We start from the raw sequence: 27,210 nt of genomic DNA on the forward strand, positions 1-27,210 counted from the left end.
GAATTTTTTTGAATTCCTTCCCTTTGCAAGCTCTATAATGCTTGTTCAATCAACCAAGGTTCAAACCTTGTTGCATACATATTTCCACATTTATTTTTTCACTTTCTCTCTTTTCTGTTTTCTGATTCCTAAGAAATTTGTTTCTTTCCCCTAATTTATTCCATTCCTCTCTCCTCTGGTTTTCCTTTCCTTTTTCCTTTTTCCCCTGCTTCTCCGTTCGTTTATTCGTCTTTCCCTTACTCCGTTTTTCCTTTTGTGTGGCGCCGGTGTTCGTCTACGATGACCGAAATCTTTCCGGCCCGTGGGAAGAATTGAATTGCTTATTATGTGATTAATTGGTTAATTAGGCAAACCCTAATTCCTAATTGATCATTCAATGGGTCAATAATTCATTTCTTTCCACATGCTTGAAAGATTTCCAGTTAGTATGGAGGTTTGATCGACAGCCAGAAAGTAGTCTGTTAGCAGGTATGTTGTATTCTTATCATCCATGATTTTTTTTTTGTTTTTTCCTATCCTTACATCGGGTTTTTGTGTTTCGGATCCGATTGAATTTGTTCTTTTTCGATTGCATCTGTAAGCTGTTAATTGTGGTCCATTAATTAATCCTCTTGCTTTGTTGATCAAGTTAGGTTCGTTTTGTTTAGTTGCTTGTAAAAATGTTTGCTTGATTTAAATTTGCTTTGAATGGGTTGATTACATGTTTAGGCATCGCTTGGATTGTTAATTGTGGTCTTTTTTCCCCTTAATTAGCTTTATAAGGCAACCCTGTTTTTTGGGTTCACCTTGTGCACATTCCTGTTTTCCTGGGATAGTACAACCTTCCCCTTACAGAAAATCAAACCATGCTGCCTTTTTCTTAAAAAAAAAAAATTGTGGTTGTGTGTTGAATGAGTTGTACTTTATTTTATTTTTCCCTTTTAAACAAATCCTTTTGTAGAGTTCCTGGTTTCCAGAATTACATTGCTCTATATAAGGGGAGGGGGGTTTATCTTTCTTTGTTAGGGTTTTGCTTCACCATTTCGTTTTCTTTATTTGGAAAGGTAGTCATTTTACTTATCCTTACTGATCCAAAAGGAGAAAGAGCAGACGCATTGAGGGAATGTTAATACTGCACATGTTATTCCTTATCCTTAAATAACACAACATAGAATACCAAGCAAATAACCTCTATGTGTTTTGCAGGGTCAAGAATCGCACCGACTGACTGAGTGACAGGCAAGCAAGAGTATTAGATGTCAGGAACCCTACGAAAGAGAAGGTGGTCATCACACTGGACTCCCTGAAACTGAAAAGGGTATAAGGCTTTGCTTTTCTCATATATACCTTGATTATCGTCTTTAAATATTACAACACCGATGAATGAAACAATGATGTCATATGATTTCAGATTCCCGACAATTCAAAACTAAGATTTTTAGCCTAACACTTCAGTATTGAACTGTGTTCTGTAATAGAAAAGTAGAAACTGCTCTTTTCACCATGTGCAAAATTAAGAAAGGAGATACATATAACAAAAGTTAAAATCATAATAGAATGGTTGCAAAATAAACAACTGATAACCACCACTGACTTCAAGAAAGTGGTCCGGGGTAACTGAATTGGAATCTGCTGGAAACCCACACTGATATGAGAAAACATAATATACAGAAAGTGTTTGCCTTATTGTGCCTGACTTGTGAACCTGTCTGCATTTTCCCTAGCCATACAACACCCTGCAAGAGCAACGACATTAGCTAAGGGTTATAATACCCAACCCTCAAATGAGCATGATCAATGCATACCTAGGTTGCGCTGCTTGTGGACGGCGTGGAGACATTCCAGCAGGGACACCCTACACTTGCACCAGATGTTAGGCGGATACAGTGTCTACTCCTAAGTAAGCTACAAAACTTAGAATGCTTTGTTACAAACGATTACATGTAATGCTGTGTAACACTTTTGAAAATGGTCATTGCATGATTACCTACAATTTCGTGGCATCTGATGGGACTGGCACGATGAATGCACTTCATTCACTGAAGATTTTGAGAAGTTGTTCAGGATGACAGTTGCAGACACGTTCAGGATGAAGCACAGCGTAAGCCTATCCCCCTTAGACTAACAAGTAAAACATGAAAAACACTTGCAAAAACCAATAAACTGTACATAGGTGCAAATCTACAAAGAAACAAACACATAACTGTTGACACCTACTTTTGTCCCCATTCCCGAAAGGGAAGGTTCGATGATGAAAGCGTAAATCTCCACTTGACAACGCATCTCCTATAAAATAACGAATCTCAATTCCCCTTTTCATTTCACCCGAAACCTGCTATTTATGGAAACCTGCTAAAAATAGTAACTGCCGTAATGGGTAGTTGTTAAAAGTGGCAAGTCATAAAAGATAGAAACCTGTCAGAATTAGGTGTTGCACTCCAACATAAATCCTAAATGAGATAGAGATTACGAGAGAATCCTATTCCTAATATGATTCGAAATAAGAGTCACGTATTAATTAAAATCCTAACTTGCCTAGAGTTCGTAACGGGCCCAGACGCATCCCGTCATAAAATTGATACGCACTAAAAGACTCGATTAAGTCTCATACACTCCGGATTCTAAGAGTCCGAATCTGACAAAGAAACGGCCCAAACATCAATTTCAACGCCCAGCCCTGGGCGCTGAAATTGTGGGCGTTGAAATTGCATGGATCCTATTTTCAACGCCCAGAGCTGGGCGCCGAAATCTTTGACGCCCAGCCTTGGGCGCTGAAAATACCTGGGACGTGTTTTTTCCTAATTCCTCGTGGATTAGAGTTCTACATTTCTATCTTTCCACGAACTCTTTTCTATAAATAGGGCCCTAAGTTCGACGTGAAAAAGACAACAACACACAATTATATTCTGAGTATTGACTCTAAACCCCTAAGCCTAAGCCTCACGCTGCAAAACTGATCACGCAGCAATCGATCCATAAATCGAACAGAACGTATCCCGTCCCATAATTTGAGATTCGTTAAATAAAAGGAGAAATAGCAAAGTCAAAGTGGTTAGTTTTCTGAGAATCATGACGCACCTCTCAAGGGTGCGTCGTAATGTGTCCCTTTTCTATGATTTAATTGCTTTCCTCGCCCTTTTATGAACTTTTAAACTAACTAAAATCTGATTGTTCGATCACGCTTAATAAATATGATATTTTTGGGAAATTGGATTATCATGCTAGGTCCCTTAAACAATCTAAATCAGATAATCGCGCTCGATCTAGTACTATATGTTGCATATTATTAAAATCAACTCAGATTAGTTTAATAGTTAACGCATGCCCCTTCAATTATTTATGCTGAGCTAGTAAGGATATCCTGCCTCTGGAGTTATCGAAGAGCGAGTACTCCTCTCGGTAGTTACAGTCCCTTGAACCCTCAATCTCTACCCTGCGGGTGTACGTTGAGCGATCCCCACCACCAGGGATCACAAGGGAACCTACGGTCGTCGTGGTCAAACAAAATTGCACTCCCTTTATGTCACGATAACCGGGTTTTGTCAGTTTTTCTCATTGTCGTTAAAAACTGAATGGCGACTCCTATATTACTAGTCAATTGGGTGTAAACTCACAGGAAATCCAATTACACTTGATTTGACAAAAAGAAGCGTCACACCCACGAGGGACGAGGTCACGCATTAGCCTCGTGCTTTTTTCGACCCTCTCACAGTGGCGACTCCACTGGGGAAAGTGAAGGAAATACTCGTGCTTGTAGGTAATCAAAATAGCCGAAGGGTGAAACGATCCTACCCCGCGTTTGTTTCCCCATCAAGTTGGGACGACCTGAAAATCAGCATATTAATGTGAACGGACAGAACCGCATAACGAATCTCGGCTCCCTCGGGAGTTGGGACTAAAGATACCTTTTTCGCCAATAGGGGGTGCACACGCCGCGCATGTTGCCCACTCGGTACTTGTGCAGGTAGTACACCTATCCCGAACCCAATCGCTAGCTCATTAGGTCCCTCTCGCCTGCATGCCCCCTTGGCTTGCACTTGCGGGTTGGCCTTCTGGGACGAAATTCGTCTGTTGAAGGCACTACCTCGACCGGGGCATGTGTCGGATCTGCGATAGAAGCGGTGCCAAGCCAGGCGCAAATAACTACCCATAGAAGCCTATCATAAACTACATGACATATTATTATTGCCTCATGATGGAATGTTAGTTATGTGTAGCGAAATATGTGATTATGTGTGAAAAACAATGTTAGAAAACCAGCGACCTAAAAAAAAAATTGCCCAAACATTCATAAACCAATTGGCCAAAGAGTTATACCAAGATACGTGTTCCGCAAACCCGAACGATCGCCACAAAAATAAGCGACGCTCGGGATGGCCTGTAACGAATCCCACAAACGCTGCACAACGCGTAAAGGACGTTATTAGGCAAGCACGCAAAATCGAAGTCGCATAAACGAAAGTAGACGCAAACAGAAAACGAGAACCAGCCAAGGACGCATTTTCAACGCCCCTGGCTGGGCGCCAGAATTTCTCACGCCCGACGCTGGGCGCTGAAGTTGCTGTTTGGCCTTCGGGTCAGGCGCAACAGCCTCGGTGCCCGCGAAAAAGAAAATACGTAGCAAAAAAAAACTTTTCGAAAAAAATTTGCTGCGAGGGCATAAGAAAAGCACTCGATTCTAAAAGCGACTCATAAAAAATAAATAACTCTTTGTGTCGTCGTTAGGCCTCCTACGACGACAATGCTCGGCTCCGAAATCAAGCATGCTAATTAAAAGACCTTGAATGTCACATGGGCAAAGTATTCAAAAAATAATGTTCGAATAAAGTCTTCAAAACAAATAAATGTTCAAATAAATCCGAGTCTAGACTAGGCTATGCCAAAGTACAATCCAAATCCTAAGTCTTAGTTGTCTTATCCATGGAATCGGTCCTAATGCTTGGTGTCGTTCTGCAAGTTAAAAGGTTAAACCATATTGAGTCTTCCCTCCTAACATTTAAATCAATAAGCACCCATATGTAATTGGCATCCCTTGCTAAGAATCCACGGCCTCAATACTCTCTCTCACCAATAAAAAGAACATATTATTTAATTCAAGTATTTGCAAAATGGAAACAGTCATATTCTGAAAATCATTCCTCCATAGTCGCACAACCCCCAAAGTGAACCTAAGGCGTCAATACCATTGGCGAAAAATAAAATTAATGGCCTCAAGGCTTATGATCACATTGGGTCACGACTATCATAGTCCTCTCGAGCCACTCGCCCCTTGAAGTATTCCTAAGTACGGACTAAAAGATTTTCCATGAATGCAACATGACCAACCATGAAAATACCCAAATCGGCATGCCATAAGGCTACCATTGGGGTAAAGCAATACACACTAAGAGAGAAGCCGCACTAATGATTCTAGTCTTGCAAAAATTAAAATTCGATCTCCCCAATTAACTACCTTGCCAACATTAAGCAAAATGGCGCATGACAAATGAACACCCAAGGGTTAAAATCTGAAGTGTCAACCAACGAAAGTTATGGTCCAATTAACCTAAGTCTGAAAGTTTCTTGGTCAAGTATTATAGGCTTACGCCACGTTATTATTTTAGTCTAGGCCACCTCCTTATATTCCTACATGGGTTATAATCAGAAAAATTAATGAAAGTTCGAGTCTAAATCACAACTTCCAATTAAATCCCAGAAACTGGAGTCTGAAAAGAAACAAAAAAAGTTATTTTCGGTGCAATTCTTTCGTTAAATTTCAATAAAGTAAAAACAACATTTTGAATCTACGCTATTTGCACATTTTAAGAAACGACTAAATACGCTTGCAAAGTAAGACAATTTAAAGGTCCACCCTAGGCCTGCTAAAATTAAAGGTCCACCCTAGGCCTACTAAAATTAAAGGTCCACTATAGGCCTACCAAACGAGGCTCACTCAGTCTCGCCTCGTGACTCAAAGACCACAACCATATACCTTTAGCCCAAAAAAAAAAGAAAAATTATGTTGGGGAGAAATCCCATGCAAAAGGGAAAAATAGAAAGAGAAAAGGGAGAGCGAAAAGAGCGAGCCATGAAATACTTAAAGAGAGAGAGAAAAGGAAGAGCGAAAAAAGCGAGCCATGAAATACTTAAAGAGAGAGAGAAAAGGAAGAGCGAAAAGAGCGATCCATGAAATACTTAGCCCGTACCTCCCAAAGTGCGGAATTTACCCAAGTAAACGAAGGAAAAGAATTGAGTCAACCAATCCAAATCATGCCACAAAAACTACATAAGGTTCTACGATGTCTACCCTTCCCAATCCTTATGTTCTTAGACGCCTTCGCTCTGGGGCCCCTGTTCAGCTCATCCATGTTCTCATTGCCATAACCCAAGAAACCATTACCTCAACCCTTGTTCTCGAACTTGTTATCAACTGCAAACCACGTACGGCCATTGACACGTGCGTCATACCCATTATTTCCAAAACCTGCTCTTGCACCACCATTAGCATAATGACCATATAACTTGTTTGGATACATCCTGTTGATATACCCTTGAGCCGTCCCCATGCTACTCATTGGCCTTGGTTGATGTAAACTCATGTCACTAGCTTGAGGCTGCAAATTGTGAGTCCTAGAAGATGTAATTCTTATGCTTGACCAATACCTATAGAAATTACCCTATCTCATTCAACCCATCTTTCAAGCCGTCTTGAGTCACAAATAAAAAAATAAGACAAATAAAAAGTACATTCTACGCTCAATGAAAAAAAAAATATAAAAAATGTGAATAATAAAAAAGAAACTTTGCAAAGCGCACAAAAAAGAAGAAAAGAAGCATTTTAAAAAGGAAAAGAAGCATTTAGCGCACCAAAAAAACATCCGCCCAGAAGTCATTTTCAGCGCCCAGAGCTGGGCGCCGAAATCTTTAGCGCCCTAGCCTGGGCGCTGAATCTCTCTGCTCGCCAAATTTTGTCCAGAAGTGCTCGTCATTTTATCCGCACATGCACGGAAAAATAACGAACACTTGGAGGGGTACATCACGTATTCAGATATACGTACCACCAAAAAATACATGTACTCAAAAAAAATATAAAACAAATTTTTGGCTTACGGCAAAGCAGCAGATTAAGATAATAATAAACTTCACTTATTCTACCGTTTCAAATAATATGTTTCCACTCGAACGTACTTGTTTAAAATCGGCATTCTAAGAAACCATTTTCTAGGCTAAGAACTACGCAAGACCTGATTCCAAATTAAATCTATTTAAGGCGGATACGTAGGCAATCCATGATTCGGTCCAACCAATTTGCAAAAATGTTAAATCCTATAGAATGACAAGAATAAGAAATAGAGTCCCTTATTGAAATTTAATTACTTGCAGCCCAAGTCGAAAGAAAAATTTAAGTCAAAGGAAGAATCCAAGTTATCAAGATGCCAAAACGAGCACACATCGAAAAAATAATAAGGGCACGTACCTTTGCCAGAAGGAGCACTCACACTCCTAGGCACTTAGCCAAAACTCAAAAAGATCGCTTTGCCTCAATTGAATGGGGGCTAGCGCAAACGTCCATGACCTCTAAAGTACTCGACTTGACCCTCCCTAAAGCGAACTAACTCACTTAAAGACTTTCTTTCACCACTAGACATAGTCGTTCGCTTAAAGACCTTCTTTCACCACTAGACACAGTCATAATCGCCAACAAGTAGTAAAGGCAGTAAGCTTGCAATAAAGAGGATTGTTCTACGGCGTCGCCCCATCGTTCCTTCGAGCTCAGGGCACCCGTTCATGGTAACTCAAATGCTCGCGAATCCCCTTTTAAAAAAAATCAGACATTGTCAATAGGACAATAGGACTTGGCACTTAATCAAGGCTCACTCTACTCAGACATATGACACGGGAATCTAAAATCGAAATCTGAAAGCATCATTAATGGGAAGACATAACAGCAACTGGGGGCTAAAAAATTGAAATGAAAGAGCTAGGGAAAGAACTAAGTATACCTTGACCTTTTGTGCGAACATACACCAAGTAAATCTAAGTCAATTTGACAACGGTTTATATTCCCGCAATTCTGGAAAAGATGGCCCTAAAAGCCTAAAGCATATGCCAAACGGGCACAAGTAATATCTTGACGCCTGCACCCTGGCTTTCAGCAAATCCTTAGACAGCATTCCAAAAATCGTAACAGTATTTTGATTCACTCATGTAATCCTGTACGAACCCTTCTATAAGTCAACCTACTTAGGACACCTCGGATTGTACACAGTAGGACTCGGATTTTAAATAATTTCCAAATAATTTTCAAAGACTTCTTCGAACATAATAAAGAGTCGTTGGTTTAATCTAAGTATGCGTTTATCCCGATGTTGCAAGTGAGTCAAAACGATTTCTAAATATGATTATGGGTAAAGAAAGGCACCTAACTTTTGGTCAAGGCACACTTCCACATGTTACTACCTTGACCATGGCGATGTCACATGATACGACATTTACAAGAGAAGTAGCAGGTCACTACTCGAACGTACCTCGCACTAAACGAGTCTGGTTCAAACTATTCATGATCCATCTCACCATGAATGCATAAAGACGTATGCAAAGCATTATAGCACCAAGCCAATCCCGTAGCTACAATTGGGGGCTTGAGAAAAACACTCTAAAAATGCTCGAAATGACGATTTTATCGCAAATTCTCGACGCTAATGCTATACATACATCATAGGGGCACAATCCTAAGCTTTAATCGTGTAAAACGAACCTTAGAATGGCTACAACCCCTCCCAAATTCTAAAGCACTACTTAGAATATACAAAGTCACTCCACTAACAAGGGTAACTGAAAATCGCGAGTCACCAAAACTCCGATCAAACTACTGCACCTAACGCTCGCCCTATAAGCGCCCGTTACACAGTCTACGTCGTTCCAAAGCAAAAGCGAAAGAAAAATCAAGGATAAGAATTGTCAAAATATACCCAGAGATAATTTTCAACGCCCAGAGCTGGGCGCCAATATCTTTAACGCCCCAGCCTGGGCGCCGATTCTTTCTGCTAGCCAAGTTTTTCCCATATATAAAAATAAGAAAGAAACACCTATGAATCCTCGCATCGAACGAAGTAATAAGCCGTGCAAACCCGCGCAGAAGGTGCTACACTTGTTCAAACACCTGAACGAGGCATGATGAAGTACTCCAATGCAAAAATAATAATGATATCCCAAACGCCTGGAGGAATGTTCTAAGACACGCCGTTAGGCCACACAAGCCTACGTTGCACCATAAGTTCAACCGTCCTACGGTACAAGTCTAAAAAAAGAGTAAGGCATATTGCACTAATGTAGGCACGACCAAGAGCATGTGTAAAAGAGGCAAAAAACTACTTATCGCCCAAATTCAAAATGCAAGCCACACGACTTCTACATTAAGGAATAAAGGTAGCAAAACATTGCCTACCACGGAAGGGATAGCTCGCACCTACACGAGCGGAACCCCAAGGCATCTTTCTCGAAAGAACCTAAAAAATCGTACACCAAAAGAAAGCATCCCAACATGCATACTTGGGAGCTCCAAGCTACGAAACGACCATAGCAAAATAAAAAAAAATCTCTCGAAGCAAATGTTTGAACAATCGAAAGGGCACGATGTTTAAACCCACCTCGTGAATGGGCCTGAACCCTATCAAGCTTCTAAGCAAACTATTAAAAATCAGTCATTGCTCAAAAAAAATATGATTCAAACAAACTGATTAATGGACCGCACACAACGGCCATTCTATGAACGCTCGTTCGCACATACATATCATCATTCTAAGTATCGAACATTAACGAACGCGTTCAAAAGGAAAAATATACAACAACAAGAGCGGTCAAAGTCTTACGCCTCAAGGTATGTTCCTCGGGCCATATAGACTCGCCCAACTATCGCAATAACTGTACGTCTTAAGAGCAACAGTTCCTTAAAATAATCGCCCCAAAGCGACAAGCACCGTAGTCCACCAATCGGCTACGGCTTCTCAAGGAAATCATCACGTTCTAAAATAAAGAAAAAAAACAAAAGAAAAGAGAATACATAGAACTTTCAAAGTGAAATAAACGAATGAACAAGAGGCCAACTGTGTCATCAAAAGACCAGCCCAAACAACACTTTCAACGCCCCACTTGGGCGTGAATTATTTCAACGCCCAGGCCTGGGCGCTGAAAATGAACCCAGGCTCAAAAAAGGCCCTAACTTCTAATGGGCCCTGTCGCATCCATTCGACTCGAAAATTGCCGATTTCTTTACTGAAAGTCGCACCTCACGGCTTTGTTAAGAGTAGCACACCACTACGAAAATCGCTCGCACTTACGAGCACAATCCCAAACACGATCAAGGACATTACAGAATGCGTATCCCCAAGGAATGAGATGACCGTCAAGCACGAGTGCTTGGGGGCTCGAGAGAAAATATATTATGCAAAGTTAAAAACAATATTCCCAAACTACGCTGTACGAATTCCCGTGTTTGGATGTCTCAAAAAATAAAACCGGTTTACGACCTCAAGACAAAGGTCGTCGTTGGTGCTTATACATAGTCCCCTAATCAAGGACCCATGTAGTGGCAAGATTGAGCCGTAAAGACTAGCTCAAAACCATGAAAGATGATGACCACAAGACAATGGTCCGTCTAAGCACGTTGTCAACCCACATTCAGGTTACAACTAAACCCGAGCATCCCTCGAAAGAATTCGCTCCTGCGAGAATGAATAAGAAAAGAAATTCTCAAAGAAATCACAAAAACAAATGAAATAGGGACTTGCCCACCACAATCGAGCAAGATTGCGCCACGAACCGCGCAAGTTCCAAATAGAAAAACGAATTCAGGGATGTCCACCCTTAGCGGACAGGGCTCGGCCACCTTCAGCGGGCGGGGTCTGCGTCACTAGCAGCGCAGATCCTCAGTTTTCGAAAAATAGAATCTTCAAAAAACACAATGAACCAGGCTCGCCATCTTTAGCCGGCGGGGTCTACGTCACAAGCCGCGTAGGTCCTTATTTTCAAATTTCAAAAACAAGATTCGTCCACTTTTTCGGACGGGGCGTCCACCCTTAGCGGACAGGCTCGCCATCTTTAGCCGGCGGGGTCTACGTCACAAGTCGCATAGGTCCTTATTTTCAAATTTCAAAAACAAGATTCGTCCACTTTTTCGGACGGGGCGTCCACCCTTAGCGGACAGGCTCGCCGTCTTGAGCCGGCGGGGTCTACGTCACAAGCCGCGTAGGTCCTTATTTTCAAATTTCAAAACAGATTCGTCCACTTCTATCGGACGGGGTGTTCACCCTTAGCGGACAGGCTCGCCATCTTTAGCCGGCGGGGTCTGCGTCACAAGCCGCGCAGGTCCTTAGTCGCTGCAGCGATAACTTTTTCTGGTTTTCCCTTTTCCAAAAATTAAAAGGATTGGTTTTCCGTTTTTTTTCCAAAAAAGAGCGATGTGCTGGATTTTCCTTCGTTTTACGTCCCATAAAAACAAGGAGGTTTCCTCATTTAGCTAGCCCTGAAAATGAGAATCTTTAAAAACATTTTTACCTCGTGGTTGGGCTTGGCCAGGCCCAATTACACTTTATAGCTTTGATTTAGAAAACATCTGTAGCTACTCCCAATGACAAGGTGAGGGAGTTTCTACGCCTCTTTAGATACTTCCAATGACAAAGTGAGGGAGTTTCTATACTATCCGTTGACAAATCCCAATGACACGTGAGGGATATGTCGACACTTCAAGTGATGACCCTTAAGTCAAATGTTATCACTCGGGGGCTCGTGAGACCCTCGCCAAAACAGGTCACCATGGCTTGTGCGACGCACTCCGTCTAATACTTTCACCATCGTCTTACTCCAAGACTCAGTCAAAGTGGGGGCTAACTGTAGACACCTACTTTAGTCCCCATTCCCGAAAGGGAAGGTTCGATGATGAAAGCGTAAATCTCCACTTGACAACGCATCTCCTATAAAATAACGAATCTCAATTCCCCTTTTCATTTCACCCGAAACCTGCTATTTATGGAAACCTGCTAAAAATAGTAAATGCCGTAATGAGTAGTTGTTAAAAGTGGCAAGTCATAAAAGATTGAAACCTGTCAGAATTAGGTGTTGCACTCCAAAATAAATCCTAAATGAGATAGAGATTACGAGAGAATCCTATTCCTAATATGATTCGAAAATAAGAGTCACGTATTAATTAAAATCCTAACGAGCCTAGAGTTCGTAACGGGCCCAGACGCATCCCGTCATAAAATTGATACGCACTAAAAGACTCGATTAAGTCTCATACACTCCGGATTCTAAGAGTCCGAATCTGACAAAGAAACGGCCCAAACATCAATTTCAACGCCCAGCCCTGGGCGCTGAAATTGCATGGATCCTATTTTCAACGCCCAGAGCTGGGCGCCGAAATCTTTGACGCCCAGCCTTGGGCGCTGAAAATACCTGGGACGTGTTTTTTCCTAATTCCTCGTGGATTAGAGTTCTACATTTCTATCTTTCCACGAACTCTTTTCTATAAATAGGGCCCTAAGTTCGACGTGAAAAAGACAAAAACACACAATTATATTCTAAGTATTGACTCTAAACCCCTAAGCCTATGCCTCACGCTGCAAAACTGATCACGCGTTCTGTCGCAATCGATCCATAAATCGAACAGAACGTATCCCGTCCCATAATTTGAGATTCGTTAAATAAAAGGAGAAATAGCAAAGTCAAAGTGGTTAGTTTTCTGAGAATCGTGACGCACCTCTCAAGGGTGCGTCGTAATGTGTCCCTTTTCTATGATTTAATTGCTTTCCTCGCCCTTTTATGAACTGTTAAACTAACTAAAATCTGATTGTTCGATCACGCTTAATAAATATGATATTTTTGGGAAATTGGATTATCATGCTAGGTCCCTTAAAACAATCTAAATCAGATAATCGCGCTCGATCTAGTACTATATGTTGCATATTATTAAAATCAACTCAGATTAGTTTAATAGTTAACGCATGTCCCTTCAATTATTTATGCTGAGCTAGTAAGGATATCCTGCCTCTGGAGTTATCGAAGAGAGAGTACTCCTCTCGGTAGTTACAGTCCCCCGAACCCTCAATCTCTACCCTGCGGGTGTACGTTGAGCGATCCCCACCACCAGGGATCACAAGGGAACCTACGGCCGTCGTGGTCAAACATAATTGCACTCCCTTTATGTCACGATAACCGGGTTTTGTCAGTTTTTCTCATTGTCGTTAAAAACTGAATGGCGACTCCTATATTACTAGTCAATTGGGTGTAAACTCACAGGAAATCCAATTACACTTGATTTGACAAAAAGAAGCGTCACACCCACGAGGGACGAGGTCACGCATTAGCCTCGTGCTTTTTTCGACCCCCTCACAATAACTGAACACTGTTATCAAAGTAGGCTGACCATAAAAGGAAACTAAGTTCAAATTTGACAGGTTAAAATTAAACAATTGCTTGAATAGCTTGTCCCATCAGTCTGAAGTGCTAATTACTTAAGAAATAAAAGTCAAACGACGACCACACAAAGGCAGCCATACACTCCAGGATTTTATATCAAATGAATCTAAACACTGATGCAAATTGGTTAGCTTAGTATGATCTAGAGATGAATCAACCAAGCCATCAAACAAATTAGATGTTCCCGTCTCACTCGGTTATTATGTTACATTATTGAATGGTTAAACTTTTGAAAGTAATTATGTACTATTCGCTTTCCGATTTTCTGAAATAATGAAATTCAAAATACTTTTCAAGCCTTCTTCCAACCCTCTCTTAAAAAATCTTGGGGGGTCTCTTTCGGCTCGGCTTTATACCCACTTCTAATGGGTAGGAGCATCATTTTGTTTTTACTTTCAGGAAGCTATTTTGGTTTCTCGAGATCTTGTGATTATCCTACATTTATGGTCTTGTTTTAAATTGTGATATGACAAGTATTTCATGGTGTTATCCCTGTGCACCTTTCGGCTTACGGAGTATGAAAAATTCCATGTGATCAGGATGTTGTTTGGAATTTGGGATCTAAGTTTGTTGGTCTAGGTAATTGTTAGAAATGAGAAACTACCTTGTTTATCTTAGGTGAAGTTATATTGTTACACTTAAACTTTAGATAGGAAAGGGGTGAATGTAGAGAATGGATGTAGCTGTGTATTTACTATGGATTTTAACCGTTACCAATATATCGTGCATAATTCTGTCAATCACAGTACCTTTTTGAAGAATTGAGTTGGTGAGGTAAGAGGCATTAAGCTTTCTATGGTTGGTTGAGAATGTATTTTAGCCTAGGGAACTTAGCAGTTAGTATTGGGATCAAGGGAAGGAAAAATAAGTATCTCTTTGCAGAAGCCCATTAAAATTTATGATTGTGCAAAATTTCTTCTCTGTTAAAGCACAGATCTATGCAGTTTGTAAGCTTACAAACACCTATATTTTCAGGATGATGGAGCGACCTTTGAAAAGCTCCAGGAGATGCTCAAGTCCAACCACTTTCTGCTGGAAATTGGCCCAACCACGAGCCTTTCAAAGAACAACGTTCTTGAATGGTGCTTGAAATCGGTTGCTTTGGAACCGGAGGATGTCCTAGCAGAAAATGCTGAACATAACTTTGCTGATCAGCAGGCTGAACAGGAACCGAGTGCCAGCCAGGTGCTTACACAGGCAATAGTCGATAGGCAACAGCTTGAACAACCAACGCTTCGTAGGAAGAACCCTGAGCAGGCAGTGGTGATTGGGAAGCAGCCAGAGCAGGGAGCCATTCCTAAAAAGAAACTTAAGCAGGAATTCATAGCTGAGCTACATGATGAATAGGGGAGTATTGCAGGACAAGCGGACGAAGAAGAGGATGAAGAGGATGACTCCTCTGGTCAGTAATTCAATTGCATCATTATTCCTCCATTTTTCTTAGGATGAAGAGGATAGCTCCTTTGGACAGTAATTCAAGTAAATCATTCATCCACTCTTTTGCTTAGCTAAGCCTAATCACTTGTAAAATAGTTAGTATTGTGGTTAGTCTACCTTGGGAACTTGTAAGATATATGTAGCCGTATTCTTAGCCTAGAATCAAACCCTTTAGTATTTGCACGTAATATGTTTATGACTCCTACACTTCTTGCCAACAGAATTAGTTTCTGTTGCGATAGTATAGAAGGTGGGAATGTAGGCTCATTACCTAGAGGTTTTTGAAGGGAACAAGCTCGTAGTGCGGTGTTCTCAACAAATACCCCTTAAATATTTTGTAACATGAACATAACTACTCTTGTATATATTATGACTCGGGCACTATGCCGAGTTCTTTATGTTCTGATTTGCAATGCTGATTTCATGAATATGTATTGTTGTTTGTCTAGCATGAACTCCTATAATATACTATCTAGCTTGCATTAGCTTCTATTTGAACAGATCAAGCAGCCGATATTGGAATAAGGGATGCTATCCCTTGTAGTTGTTTTTGGACTACCTAATTCCCTCGGTTTTTTCCCGTACAACTTTTGCTTATACGCTAATTAATTCTACGAACTAATTCCGATATCTTGGGGGACCGCGCGCGTTAGCTAATTAATTCTACGAATTAATTCTATGGATGTTAGGGTTTATCTCCAAAAAATTATTTTGCACGCTATATCAAGATTGGAATGTAACCCACTTTATACTAAACAAAGAGCGAAAACTTAGATATACAGTACTCCAAGTTAATGTAAGAAGTTCAGTGGCGGCAATCCCCTTTAAAAATCAATCAAGGAGGTGGTGTATGTACTTGGGAACTAAATCATCAAGGCATGTGGCTTCATAATTGACAAAGCCCAAAGCCGATACCCACGAATCCACGATAGATCTTTCACCACATAATGAGAACACGAGTCATCATCTGCGGAGAGGTATTCCAGATTGGGTGTATTGAAACAATCAAATGCTCCTTTTTAGATTGCTCTGTATTTACCAGTCGCAAACTCAAGCTCCTTTTCAGGGTTCACATAAACATTGGGTAACAAGACAAGAGCCGATTCACAGAACCCTCATTGTTAGGGAATACGACCTCAAGATCAACGAGGAAAAAGAGTGCAGAAGTTTTTTTAAGGGTTAATTAGGCAGGTAAGGGGGAATGGGAGGGAATCTAACAGGAAAAAAAAAATATTAGGCACGTGACCCGCACGCGTGGGTCAACGCCGAAAAAATTGAGTCAATCACCGGAAAATGGGTGAAGGTCCCAATTCACAACAAAAATTCGATTTTAGGTCCTATCTCACTATTTTTTTTTAAAAAGGTTCTTTATCACAATTTTTTGATTTTAAAAGGTCCTTTCTGACTATGTACTAAAAGAGACACCAGGAATGACACGTGTCATTTCCTGGTGTGATTTTTTCCCGCCAAATTTTTTTTTAAATTTTTTACTTTAAAATAAATAAATTACATTGCGGTTTTTTAGGAAACTAAGATAAAAATATATTTTAATTACCATAGATGTGTACTGCATAATTTATTATTGGAAGAAAGCTAAATCAATATTATTTTTTCCTTTATGATATAATTTTATTATGTATTATTATAACTTTTTAATCTGATAAGAAATATAAAAAATATTGATAAATGAATTTCTAATGTTAGTCTACTATTAATAATATAATACATGGTAACTGGTAAGTAAGAATGTTAATTAAAATAATAATACATGGTAAGTAGACTAACATGTACGTAGTAAGTTTATTTATCAAGATTTTACTCAATTCAAAATATGTTGTATTTGACTAACTCGGTTATGCTCGGGTCTTTTCGAAAATTAGTCTTGAGTCATTCGGGTTTGGTTAACGTTGTTAGATCGTTCTACATACAAGTAAACAACAATAATTTTTAACTTTGTATAAGAATATGCAAATTTAGTTCATTTGAATATTTTTTTTACACAACTTTTAATTTATACTTTTTCATATATTCTTTTTACTTTCATGTTTTCCTAATATCACAAGTCTTTTAATTATTATTAAAATAATAAATTGTTTTAGTAGTAGTCGTGCGTTGCACGGGCTCTAAACTAGTTAAAAGTAACGGAAGAAGTATCTAAACCTATCTAAAGATCAAAACTCAAAGTCAAAACTAGGCCATTTAGAATAATTTATTGAACACTGTGATTTATTGAATACTAGAGTGATGTTTATTTGGTATAGAATTATTGAATAATTTATATATCGTGTACTCCATATTCTATGTACGTGCAACATAATACATATATAACCATAAATCAATTAATATAACAGTATAGAGAGTAGGAAGTTTCAAACAAAATAAGTGTGACCAACTGACCATGATCAATTTTAAGCAAGAGTATTTGTGCTTTTTGGAAAAATGGTCTAGATACAATAGTAGTTAGAACTTGAATTACATACTTATGAATTACATACTTATGAACTTATTATGATGTATGAATTATGAGTCATGGTAGACAGTACATCTAGAGTGGTCCACCTACGAGCTAAAGTATTTGTATTGCTATTAAAATAAATTCTCTAAGTATTATCCCGTATGTATATTTGGGACTTAGAGATTTTGCTTGATTATACAATATTTCTACTCACGTCAAAATGTTTAAATTGGCATATATAAATATTCTTGTGATAATCAAACACTTCTTATCAATAAAGTAATGACACAACTTAAAGGAAAGATACAAATTTTTATATAAGGCGGTCCTACACAAAAGATCCGGTTGGAGTCATATAAGTTAAGTAATGAAATCAATTAGTACGTTAAACACTATAACTAATTAGTTAAGCACTACAACCAATTAGTTAAACAATAAAATGAATTAGTTACACACTGAAACTAATTAGTTTAGTAATGAAACCAATTAGTTAAACAGTGAAAGTGGTATTTCCGGTAAGGCGGTCTTACACAAAAGTTGTCGAACAAAGATCGATAAAACCTTGTATATGGTCCTCCGTTGTATTATTCGATACCCTTCTTTCAGTTTAAGGGGTTACATAACAGAAAATAAATATTACGTACTTCATACCCCATAGTCCATAACTCCATAACATCATTAACCATTAGCATAGAGCCATAGATACGTAGTCGTGTCCATTAATTCAGCAAAAGTATTTTTGTTTGTTGAAAGTGAACTAGATACAATAGTAGTTAGAATTTCAATTAATGATGAATTGATGATAGAGGTCCCCTTGAGAACTATTAACCTCTTATTGTTACACTATAAAACCAAACAAAACTAGCTAACACAAGTATTCCAAATTGGCAAACACCACAAAAATGGGAGAAGAAACCCAAACATTCATCAAGGCATGCTTAATAATTCTTGCATCTCTTTTCTACTCTTTTTATATACCTTCAAAACTCCCCAAAGGCAAACTTAGGGTTTTATCTCTTCTCCCGATTTTCTCGCTTTTCGTAATCCTCCCACTTTCTCTCACTAGACCCGTACCCATTACCCTAATAAGCTGGTTCATTACATGGCTAGCAAACTCAAAGCTTCTTCTTTACGCCTTTGATCTCGGCCCATTATCGGCCCAAACTAGCCTACTTAATTTTGTCTTATTTGCTGCTTTACCCATTAAGATTAAGGGGAAAGATCCTCTACATGACACCCTACACACTAGAATATTGCCCCCAAATAATTGGCTTAGATCTTTCTTTTTTGCACTTTTTGTAGTGATTTATGACCGTACAAAAAGTTGGGTCATGTTTGGGTGTGCATTGTTCCTCTTCATTGATTTGTGCTTTGCATTCTGCGCGTTTATTGTGGGCCCACTTGGTTTCGAGCTAGAGGAGCCGTCTGATGAGCCTTACGCTTCATCATCACTACAAGATTTCTGGGGTAGGAGGTGGAACCGCATGGTATCCGATACACTGCGCCACACTGTATACAAACCAGTTAGGATAACTTTTGTTCATTTTGTGGGCCTTAAGTGGGCTCAGGTGATGGGTACAATAGCGACTTTCTTTGTATCTGGGCTTGTGCATGAACTCATGTACTTTTATGTGTCTCGGGTCTGGCCCACTTGGGAGGTCACGTGTTACTTTCTGCTGCACGGGGTGTGTGTGGTTTTAGAGATGGCTGTTAAGAGAGAATTGGGCTGGAGGTTGGAATTACATTGGGCCGTTTCAGGCCCATTAACTGTTGGATTTGTGCTAGCTACTGGGTATTGGTTGTTCTTCCCCCCACTTTGGAGGAACCATATTGATTATGAGTCAATTGAGGATATTAAAGTTTTTGCAAAGAATTTGAAGGCATTTATTATATGAAGTTTATGGATAACTTTAAGTGAAGGAATTATAGCATATAAGTATTTTTTTGTGGTTGAAGTTAGATCCAATTTTCCAATTATAATTAAGGATTGATTAGCAGTAATATGTATAAGGTTTTCTACGTAATTTACACTACACGTGTTTACTACGCAGTACGTATTATATTTGGATTGTTCTTTCATAGTTCCCTTTTATTGTTTATAAAAGGGTAAAAGTGTTTGTGGGTCGGATCTTTAAATATTGTTTATAGTCCTCCCATTCTTTATTTAAAACTCTATTCGTTTGTATTTTTTTATTAGCATTTACAGAGTAACTAGTTATGGGTACTGATAAAATAATTTATTATCATGTGGTGACATATTTATATTACTACTAGATAAAATGTGTGACATAGAGAGTAATGGCAGATGGGTGAGGCGGCACACTTTAGTATTAGCCAACTCGTAAGGATTTTTTTAGTGTATAAAGAATCACAAAGGGCAATACGACAAGGCAAAAGAAGAAGATGAAATTCTATCGAGATCTTGAATACCACTTTACCACACTCTCAAAACTTTACTAACTAAAACCGACGACATCCACATGTACAGAAGACAACTAACCATGATTAAATAATCCGTACATGTCTTAAAATCTGACTCAACAAAGAAACAACCAGCCAACCAAACAAAAGACAATTAACGAAGTACTCCATAAGTAGTAGTACCATTAATTGAAAAAAAGATCGTTTTATTCGCCCTAATTCTACCATTTGCATTGGTTGTATGCCTATACCGCTATATTAATTATCGGATTGGGTTCTGTGCAAGCACGGATTTTCTAAAATTATTTAGTCATTTGTTTTTATAATATATTTGAATTAAATATTTCTCTCCCATAAGTTTACGCATAATTAATAAATCTTGAACATTACACATTTAACCATCTTGTAATTTCAGTCCGATTGCATTTTTATATGCTTTATATGCTAATTAGACCAAAATATTTGATATATTAATATGTTAATTTGATCAAAATATTAAGTAAATTTTTTTTTTATTATTAACATATTGATTTGACTAAAATATTGACAATAAATAACCAATATTTATGTGACATCTATTATTTCCATAAACATATATTCATTTTTCTATACATAAATAATTAATAAAAATGATAGAAAATTTTGAACAATAAATAAAGTGATTTTTTATTTAAGGAATTCTATTTTGGAGTTAAATTTTACACGAGGAAGTGACATGTTCATTTCTGGTGTCTGTTTTAGTACTCTGTATAAAGTAATAGATATGCCAACGTGGGCGACTGGGCGGTGACTAGCTCAAATAAACACAACTGTAAAGAATAATTTCCTAAGTAATTTGACTAATTAATAAATAATTAAATCCCTAATTATATACTTGAAACTTGAAAGGTACAAAACATGCAGGGCTGGACTTGAAAGCTTCATACCATCTCAAACTCTTCAAGTCAAACCCACAAACAAAAACCTCTCATCAAAATGGTTGTAGTAGAAGCAGAAGAAGGGGAAATTAAGGCTTTAATTAAGGTATGGTTAAAGGTCTTAATATCTCTAATTTACACATATTTCATTGTTTCAAAGCTTCCCAAAGGCAAAATTAGGCTATTCTCTCTATTACCAGTAATCTCCATCTTCTCTCTCCTCCCATATTCTCTCTCCACCCCAACAACAGCAGGTCTCACTGGGTTCTTCTTCACTTGGCTTGCTAATTTCAAATTAATCCTTTTTTCCTTTAATCTTGGTCCATTAACCCATGATTTACCCAACAGATCTTTCCTTAATTTTGTTTTAATTGCTTCATTTCCAATCAAAATTAAGGAAAAAGCTGAAAATGTTGGCCAGAAATTACGAGTACCCCTTAATTTGTGGTCAAAGATTCTGATTTACTCCTTAATTGTTGTTACGGGGTATTTTAGTAATTACAATAAAAATATTCACCCGAATTTACTTCTGGGGATTTATTGTTGTGCAGTTTATTTGAATTTGGAGATTATTATGGGTCTTTGTAATAAATTGGTGGGGTCCATTTTAGGGTGGGAGCTTTCTCCACCGTTTGATGAGCCTTATTTGTCAACATCATTGCAAGATTTCTGGGGGAGGAGGTGGAACCTCATGGTATCGGATGTGCTGCGACACACTGTATATTTGCCTGTGAAGTCATTTTGTGAAGTTTACATTGGGAAGAGGTGGGCCCAGCTTGTAGCAACGATGACAGCTTTTGTTGTGTCTGGTTTGATGCATGAGTTGTTGTTCTTCTACATTACGCGTGCTAGTCCCACGTGGGAAGTCACGTGCTTCTTCTTGCTTCATGGAGTGTGTTTGGGTCTTGAGATTGGGCTGAAGAGGGTATTGGGCCTAGGGGAGTTACATTGGGCTTTTGCTGGCCCGTTGACAATTGGGTTTGTGATGGCTACTGGATTTTGGTTGTTTTTTCCACAACTTGTGAGGAATAGGGTTGATGTTAGATCACTCGAGGAAGTCAAAGCTGTTAGTAGGTTTCTTAAGGGAATCTTAGCATTGGATTAACTGGCTATCCATGGCCATGGGTGTCATTTGTTCTTAAAAGTACAATTTCAGTGTGTGTGTTTTTTTTTTTAAAAGTATAATCATACACGTTACATTTTCTCGATTGGTATTAACTTAGTAGTACATGACAAAATTATGCGTTTTATGAACTACCCTTATAGTAGGCTATAGTAATTAACTACTATATGACCCGTGCTTTATAAATTTTAACTTTAAGTGTGAAGTTAAATTAATTTTGAAAAGAAACATCAAAAAATATATTTTAAGCTTACATCGCACAGGTACATGTGGCGTGATGCACAGTTTATAATCTAAATATTAAAATTTCATCTCTATCCACGCCACACACGATGTGTATGCTAGCCATCCCTATTTAAATCTCTGCCTTGTTAGGTACAAAATAAAATACATCCTCACTCCATCACCCACCTCAAATCCACCTCTAAACCCGATGATTTTTTTTTTTAAAGAGTTTAGAATTGTAGAACTCTATGATAGATGATTCGATTGTCTGATTAGAGTAAATGAGCAAATAAACAAATCACTATAATATGTAGGTTAATAGTAAAAATGTTGATATATACATAATCTCTTAGATGAAAGATCAGTGATGTGCACGGGTCCAATCTAAAAATCCATCATCGCCCCGTCACCCACGGTGAATGCATTATATATCTCCATCACCCACCAAACTTTTCTCCCTTAGTTGAAAACATATTTGAAGAATATGTAATGTTTACTAATTCATATTAACATAATATTGGACCTATCATAATTAAGGTTTTTATTTTAATTAAGATCGAAAACGGAAGCTCAGAAAGGGCGAAGAGAAATATAGACCCACCATGGAAGAAGATAGAAGTTACCATCCAAAAACCGTGTGAAAGAAAGAAGAATCCTAACACTTATAAAGCTTTATACTTTGATTACTATTCATCCAATAGTGCATTTACGTGCATGTCTTTCATTTCCTTCTTTGTTTTATTTTGTCTTATTCTTAACAATAGAGCATTTACGGTTTCACCCTTCCATTGCTATACAAAATGTATTGTTTTACTTGGGTATAATTTCCTATATATTGTACCTTCGAACTATCAATTAAAACGCATATGGTTTCTATTTCCTGTTACATGTAAATCCAACATTTAACTTTAACATATCATTTCTAGCATTTACCATAAATTGTAAGTTGCAAAATAATTTTGTATACCTTGGGGGATCGTGCGCGCTAGCGCACGGTCCAACAACTAGTTAATTAAACATGCAAAGTTAATAATGATATATTTACAAAACACAGACCCTAATTTCTACTCCCTCTGTCCCTTAATACTCGCACCGTTTTGACTTTTTGCACTATTCACATAATTCATTTTGACCCTATTTTATTTCTAGCATATGAAAACAAATGTTAGTATATAATATATTGTTGGCTTCATCTAGATATATATTTTCAAAGTATTAATATTTTTATAAATTTTTATAATATGTAGTTAAAGATATTGGTGGTCAAAGTTGTGCATCGGCAAGCGTGTCTAGTTAAAACGGTGCAAGTATTAAGGGACAGAGGGAGTATAAAACAACAAATGCTTTCAATTTTAAATAAGAATAAACTTAATAAATACGGAGTACTTGTTAAACAACGAACAAATACATAATCTCGCCAAATTCTGGCATTGATTTGCCGATAAGCAAACTCTTCGGTTATTGTCATTGTATAAATCATACAATCACCATTAAAATGAGTTATATATTTGTTATTTTAATTTAACAGTTACAATTTTTTTTACTATAGTTACTTTTAAAACTCACATGTAGTATTAATATCAAACATTTTTAATAAAAAAGATTATAATAAATAGTAACCTTAAGAATCAATAGTTGCTATTTGAATTAGAATGTAAATATCAAACATTTTTAATAAAAAAGATTATAATAAAATAGTAACCTTAAGAATCAATAGTTGCTATTTGAATTAGAATCTCACTATAAATCTCAAGAAAATATAATTCAATAATCATGAAAATTTTATTCCAATATAGTCAATAAATCTTTATTACAATAAATAAATGTCACAGTAATCATCAGTATCATATGATCATTATTTAAATCACATAGATATATAATTAATCATATAGTCACTTTTTAACTCACAAAGTTAGTGTAAACTCATATACTCCGTAGTAATTACTTCGTATTATTTTAAGTCACGAGTCAATGATTAAGCGCGCTCACGAAGTTAAAAAACATATTTCGACAAAACACGAACCCTAATTTCTCCAAACAATAAACCATTTTCAATTTTAAATAAAAACAAACTTAAAGTACTTTCAAAATAATGAACCGGGACATGATTTTCCAAATTCTTGCATCGATTTGTAGAAGATAGCAAACCTTTTCGATTATAGTCACATAGTCATGAAATTTATAGTCAAATATATTCGATAAATCATTATAACGTACAGTAGGCAAATGCTATAGCAATAATCAATATATATCATATAGTTATAGTTAAAATCACATAGTAACTCTTTAAATCATAAAGTTACCGTAAAACTCTTATAGTTACTATTTAATATCTCGAAGTCACTGGTTGAATTCGCGAAGTTGAAACGATATTTTGGCAAAACACAAACGTTAATTTCTCCAAAACAACAAACATTATCAATTTTAATAAAAAAAATAAACTTAAAATTACTTTAAAAACAACGAATCGAGATGTGATCTCTCAAAATTCTTGCAATGATTTGTAGATGAGCGCAAATTCTTCGATTCGGTAATGGCTAACCTCCTTATTGATCTACTACTTCCTCCATTTTTTTCCTCCTCTGGTAGACCCGATTATGAGAGTTATAAGATAAGTACGAAGAAAATTGAGCAAAAATGAACACAACCCTTGAAAATTGGGCAAAAATATGCATGAAAAGCATAGAAAGAAAGTAAAGAGAGAAAAATGAAAAGAATGCAGATATGAAAATTTTGAAAAATGATGCTCAAATGAAAAACAAAAAAACAAAATAAAAGGTATATAAAGTGGGATAGGCACGTGATCAGTTATTAAAAATAATACGTAAATTACATTTCTACCACGATTGACACTAAGTTAGTGTATACAGTATACCAGGTTTATTATAGAGTTTTTTTTTTTTTTTTTATTCCAAAAAAAAAAATACTAAAAATATTAGTATTTAAAAAAGACATACCTTCAAAATAAATAAATAAATATATGAAAGCTAAAATTATTGATAAGTTGAAACTTGTTCAGTTGTTTGTTCCATAACACAACATCAAATTTGTATGTGAAAATTGCACTCTTTATTTTACCTAAAATAAATTTGTTAAGTAGACGTATGTGTTAAGCATAGAAAACACGTTTCTATTACCTATAAGATGATCTATCTTATCATCCAATTTACATGACCGACCAAAAAGGGTAAACAAAAACCCCTGGAGTTAAAATTCCGACTTCATGATTGTTTTAGCTTTCATATACTTAAATCTAACAAAAACCATCGTTAATTTAACTCTGTGGTTTATTAGGCCCTCAAATTAGAGTTTAGTAGTTAAATTTTGAAGGAAGCAATCTAGGGTTAGTCCAACGTTAGTTGAAATTAGCTAAGCCAACAAAACTATTTCTCCAAAAAGATTTGATGGAAGGTGAAGGCAAACAATTCCTCCCTGTGTGGTCAACACTATTAGCATCCCTATGCTATTGCTACTTCATAGCTTCCAAGATCCCTAAGGGAAAACTAAGGTTTTTCCTTTTTTTTCCGAGCTTCTATCTGTTCACCATTTTCCCCCTCTATTTTTCTTCGGTAATTCTTAAAGGAGTAACTTCGTACTTTATTACGTACCTAGGAAACTTTAAGTTACTCTTATTTAGCTACGACACTGGCCCTTTATCAAACAATCAAAGTATTCACAGCCATAAAAGTAAATTTGGAAAACAAAATACCGATAATGAACACGTAAAATCTACCTCTCTCCTTAGGTTTATCGTCGTTACGATTTTTCCAATGAAAATCAAAGATAAATTGGCCCAAAAACAAAAGTCCATAAAAATATTGCCCCTAAATTTATTACATGAGGCCTTGTCTTTCACAATTTTGTCAACAATTTGTTATTTCTACAAAGAACAACTACACTTGGGGCTACTTTGGTTAGCTTATTCTGGTCTGATTTACTTATTTCTTGATGTGGTCGTGGGAATTTGCAACAAATTGGCGAAGGCCATCATTGACGTGGAGCTATATCCACCGTTTGATGAGCCTTACTTATCAACCTCCCTCCAAGATTTTTGGAGTAGAAGGTGGAACCTCATGGTAACAGATGTACTGCGGCACACCATATATGAACCCACGAGGGCAATTTTGTCCAAGTACTTAAGTAAACAAAGTGCCCTAATTTCTTCTGTGATGGCTGTATTTCTTGTATCTGGTCTAATACACGAGCTAATCTTTTACTACTTAACATTTGTGGAGCCCACATGGGAGGTTACATTGTTTTTTGGGCTAAATGGGCTTTGTGTGATTTTGGAGGGCTTTTTAAAGCATGGTTTGGGCCATAAGTTGAGGTTACATTGGGCTATAAGTGGCCCAATAACCCTAGGTTTGGTTATGGGTACAGGATATCTATGGTTCTTTCGACCATTTTTGAGGAACCAACTTGATGAAAGAATTGCCGAGGAGATTCTGGCAATTCTTGTGTTTGTTAGACAACAATTTATTTAAATGACAATAAAATGTTGTTCTTTGTATTAGCTTATACTCCGTATTCATTATTTGTTTAGTTTTATGATAATTATTTGGATTATGTGTTTAATAGATTTTCAAATTTGTAACTCTGTATCTATTGTAAATTTGTAATGATAACGTTACCATTAGTGAACTACTCCGTATGTCTTGATTTGTGTTCAATACATAAGTTTGATTTCCCCTATCCATGTGTAATCTATATTATTTTATACGGTTTTTTCATGAAATGCCCCTGAGGTTTCACGAAATTCACCAAATACCCCTGCGTGTTTCAAAATACATAGTATACCCCTATTTGAACTTAGAGTGCACCAAATACCCCTTGACTTAACGGCCGTTAGTGTTCCGTTAACGTTATTTTACCTTTATGCCCTTACTCACCCAATATTCTATATTTAACTTTTTTTAAAAAAAAATAAAAAAAATTCTCTCTTCTTCTTATTCTCTCTCCTCTCCTCTATGTTGCTCGACCCATCTTTGACATCTTGTCTCTGTTCATCTTCTTCTTCTCTCTCCTATCTTCTCTCTCCTATCTCTTCACAAAACAAAAAAATATTTCTTGCCCATTGATTAGCCTAACCCAACGCGAATTCGTATCCGTATTCCAATCTGAATTCAACCTTAAACCCTCTTCTTTGGTTTCGCCCTTCTTGTTTCTCCAATCTCAGTTCAAGCGGCGACTTATCCGAC

The 27,210-nt window shown here is 37.3% G+C and overlaps 3 protein-coding genes across 3 annotated transcripts; all 3 read left to right on the forward strand.

The window, feature by feature from the left end:
- The first annotated feature begins 18,191 nt into the window (after positions 1-18,191).
- On the forward strand, positions 18,192-19,473 carry LOC110789293 (probable long-chain-alcohol O-fatty-acyltransferase 2). Its single transcript, XM_021993940.2, has one exon. The coding sequence runs from the start codon at positions 18,229-18,231 to the stop codon at positions 19,219-19,221; it is 993 nt and encodes a 330-aa protein (XP_021849632.1). The 5' UTR covers positions 18,192-18,228; the 3' UTR covers positions 19,222-19,473.
- A 1,159-nt stretch (positions 19,474-20,632) lies between these two features.
- Positions 20,633-21,872, forward strand: LOC110789294 (probable long-chain-alcohol O-fatty-acyltransferase 2). The gene has a single exon (XM_021993941.2). The coding sequence runs from the start codon at positions 20,723-20,725 to the stop codon at positions 21,767-21,769; it is 1,047 nt and encodes a 348-aa protein (XP_021849633.2). The 5' UTR covers positions 20,633-20,722; the 3' UTR covers positions 21,770-21,872.
- A 3,330-nt stretch (positions 21,873-25,202) lies between these two features.
- Positions 25,203-26,682, forward strand: LOC110789283 (probable long-chain-alcohol O-fatty-acyltransferase 5). The gene has a single exon (XM_021993930.2). The coding sequence runs from the start codon at positions 25,417-25,419 to the stop codon at positions 26,494-26,496; it is 1,080 nt and encodes a 359-aa protein (XP_021849622.1). The 5' UTR covers positions 25,203-25,416; the 3' UTR covers positions 26,497-26,682.
- The last annotated feature ends 528 nt before the right edge of the window (positions 26,683-27,210 follow it).

Source organism: Spinacia oleracea, chromosome 4 (assembly GCF_020520425.1).
Source record: "Spinacia oleracea cultivar Varoflay chromosome 4, BTI_SOV_V1, whole genome shotgun sequence".
Classification (NCBI taxonomy): domain Eukaryota; kingdom Viridiplantae; phylum Streptophyta; class Magnoliopsida; order Caryophyllales; family Amaranthaceae; genus Spinacia; species Spinacia oleracea.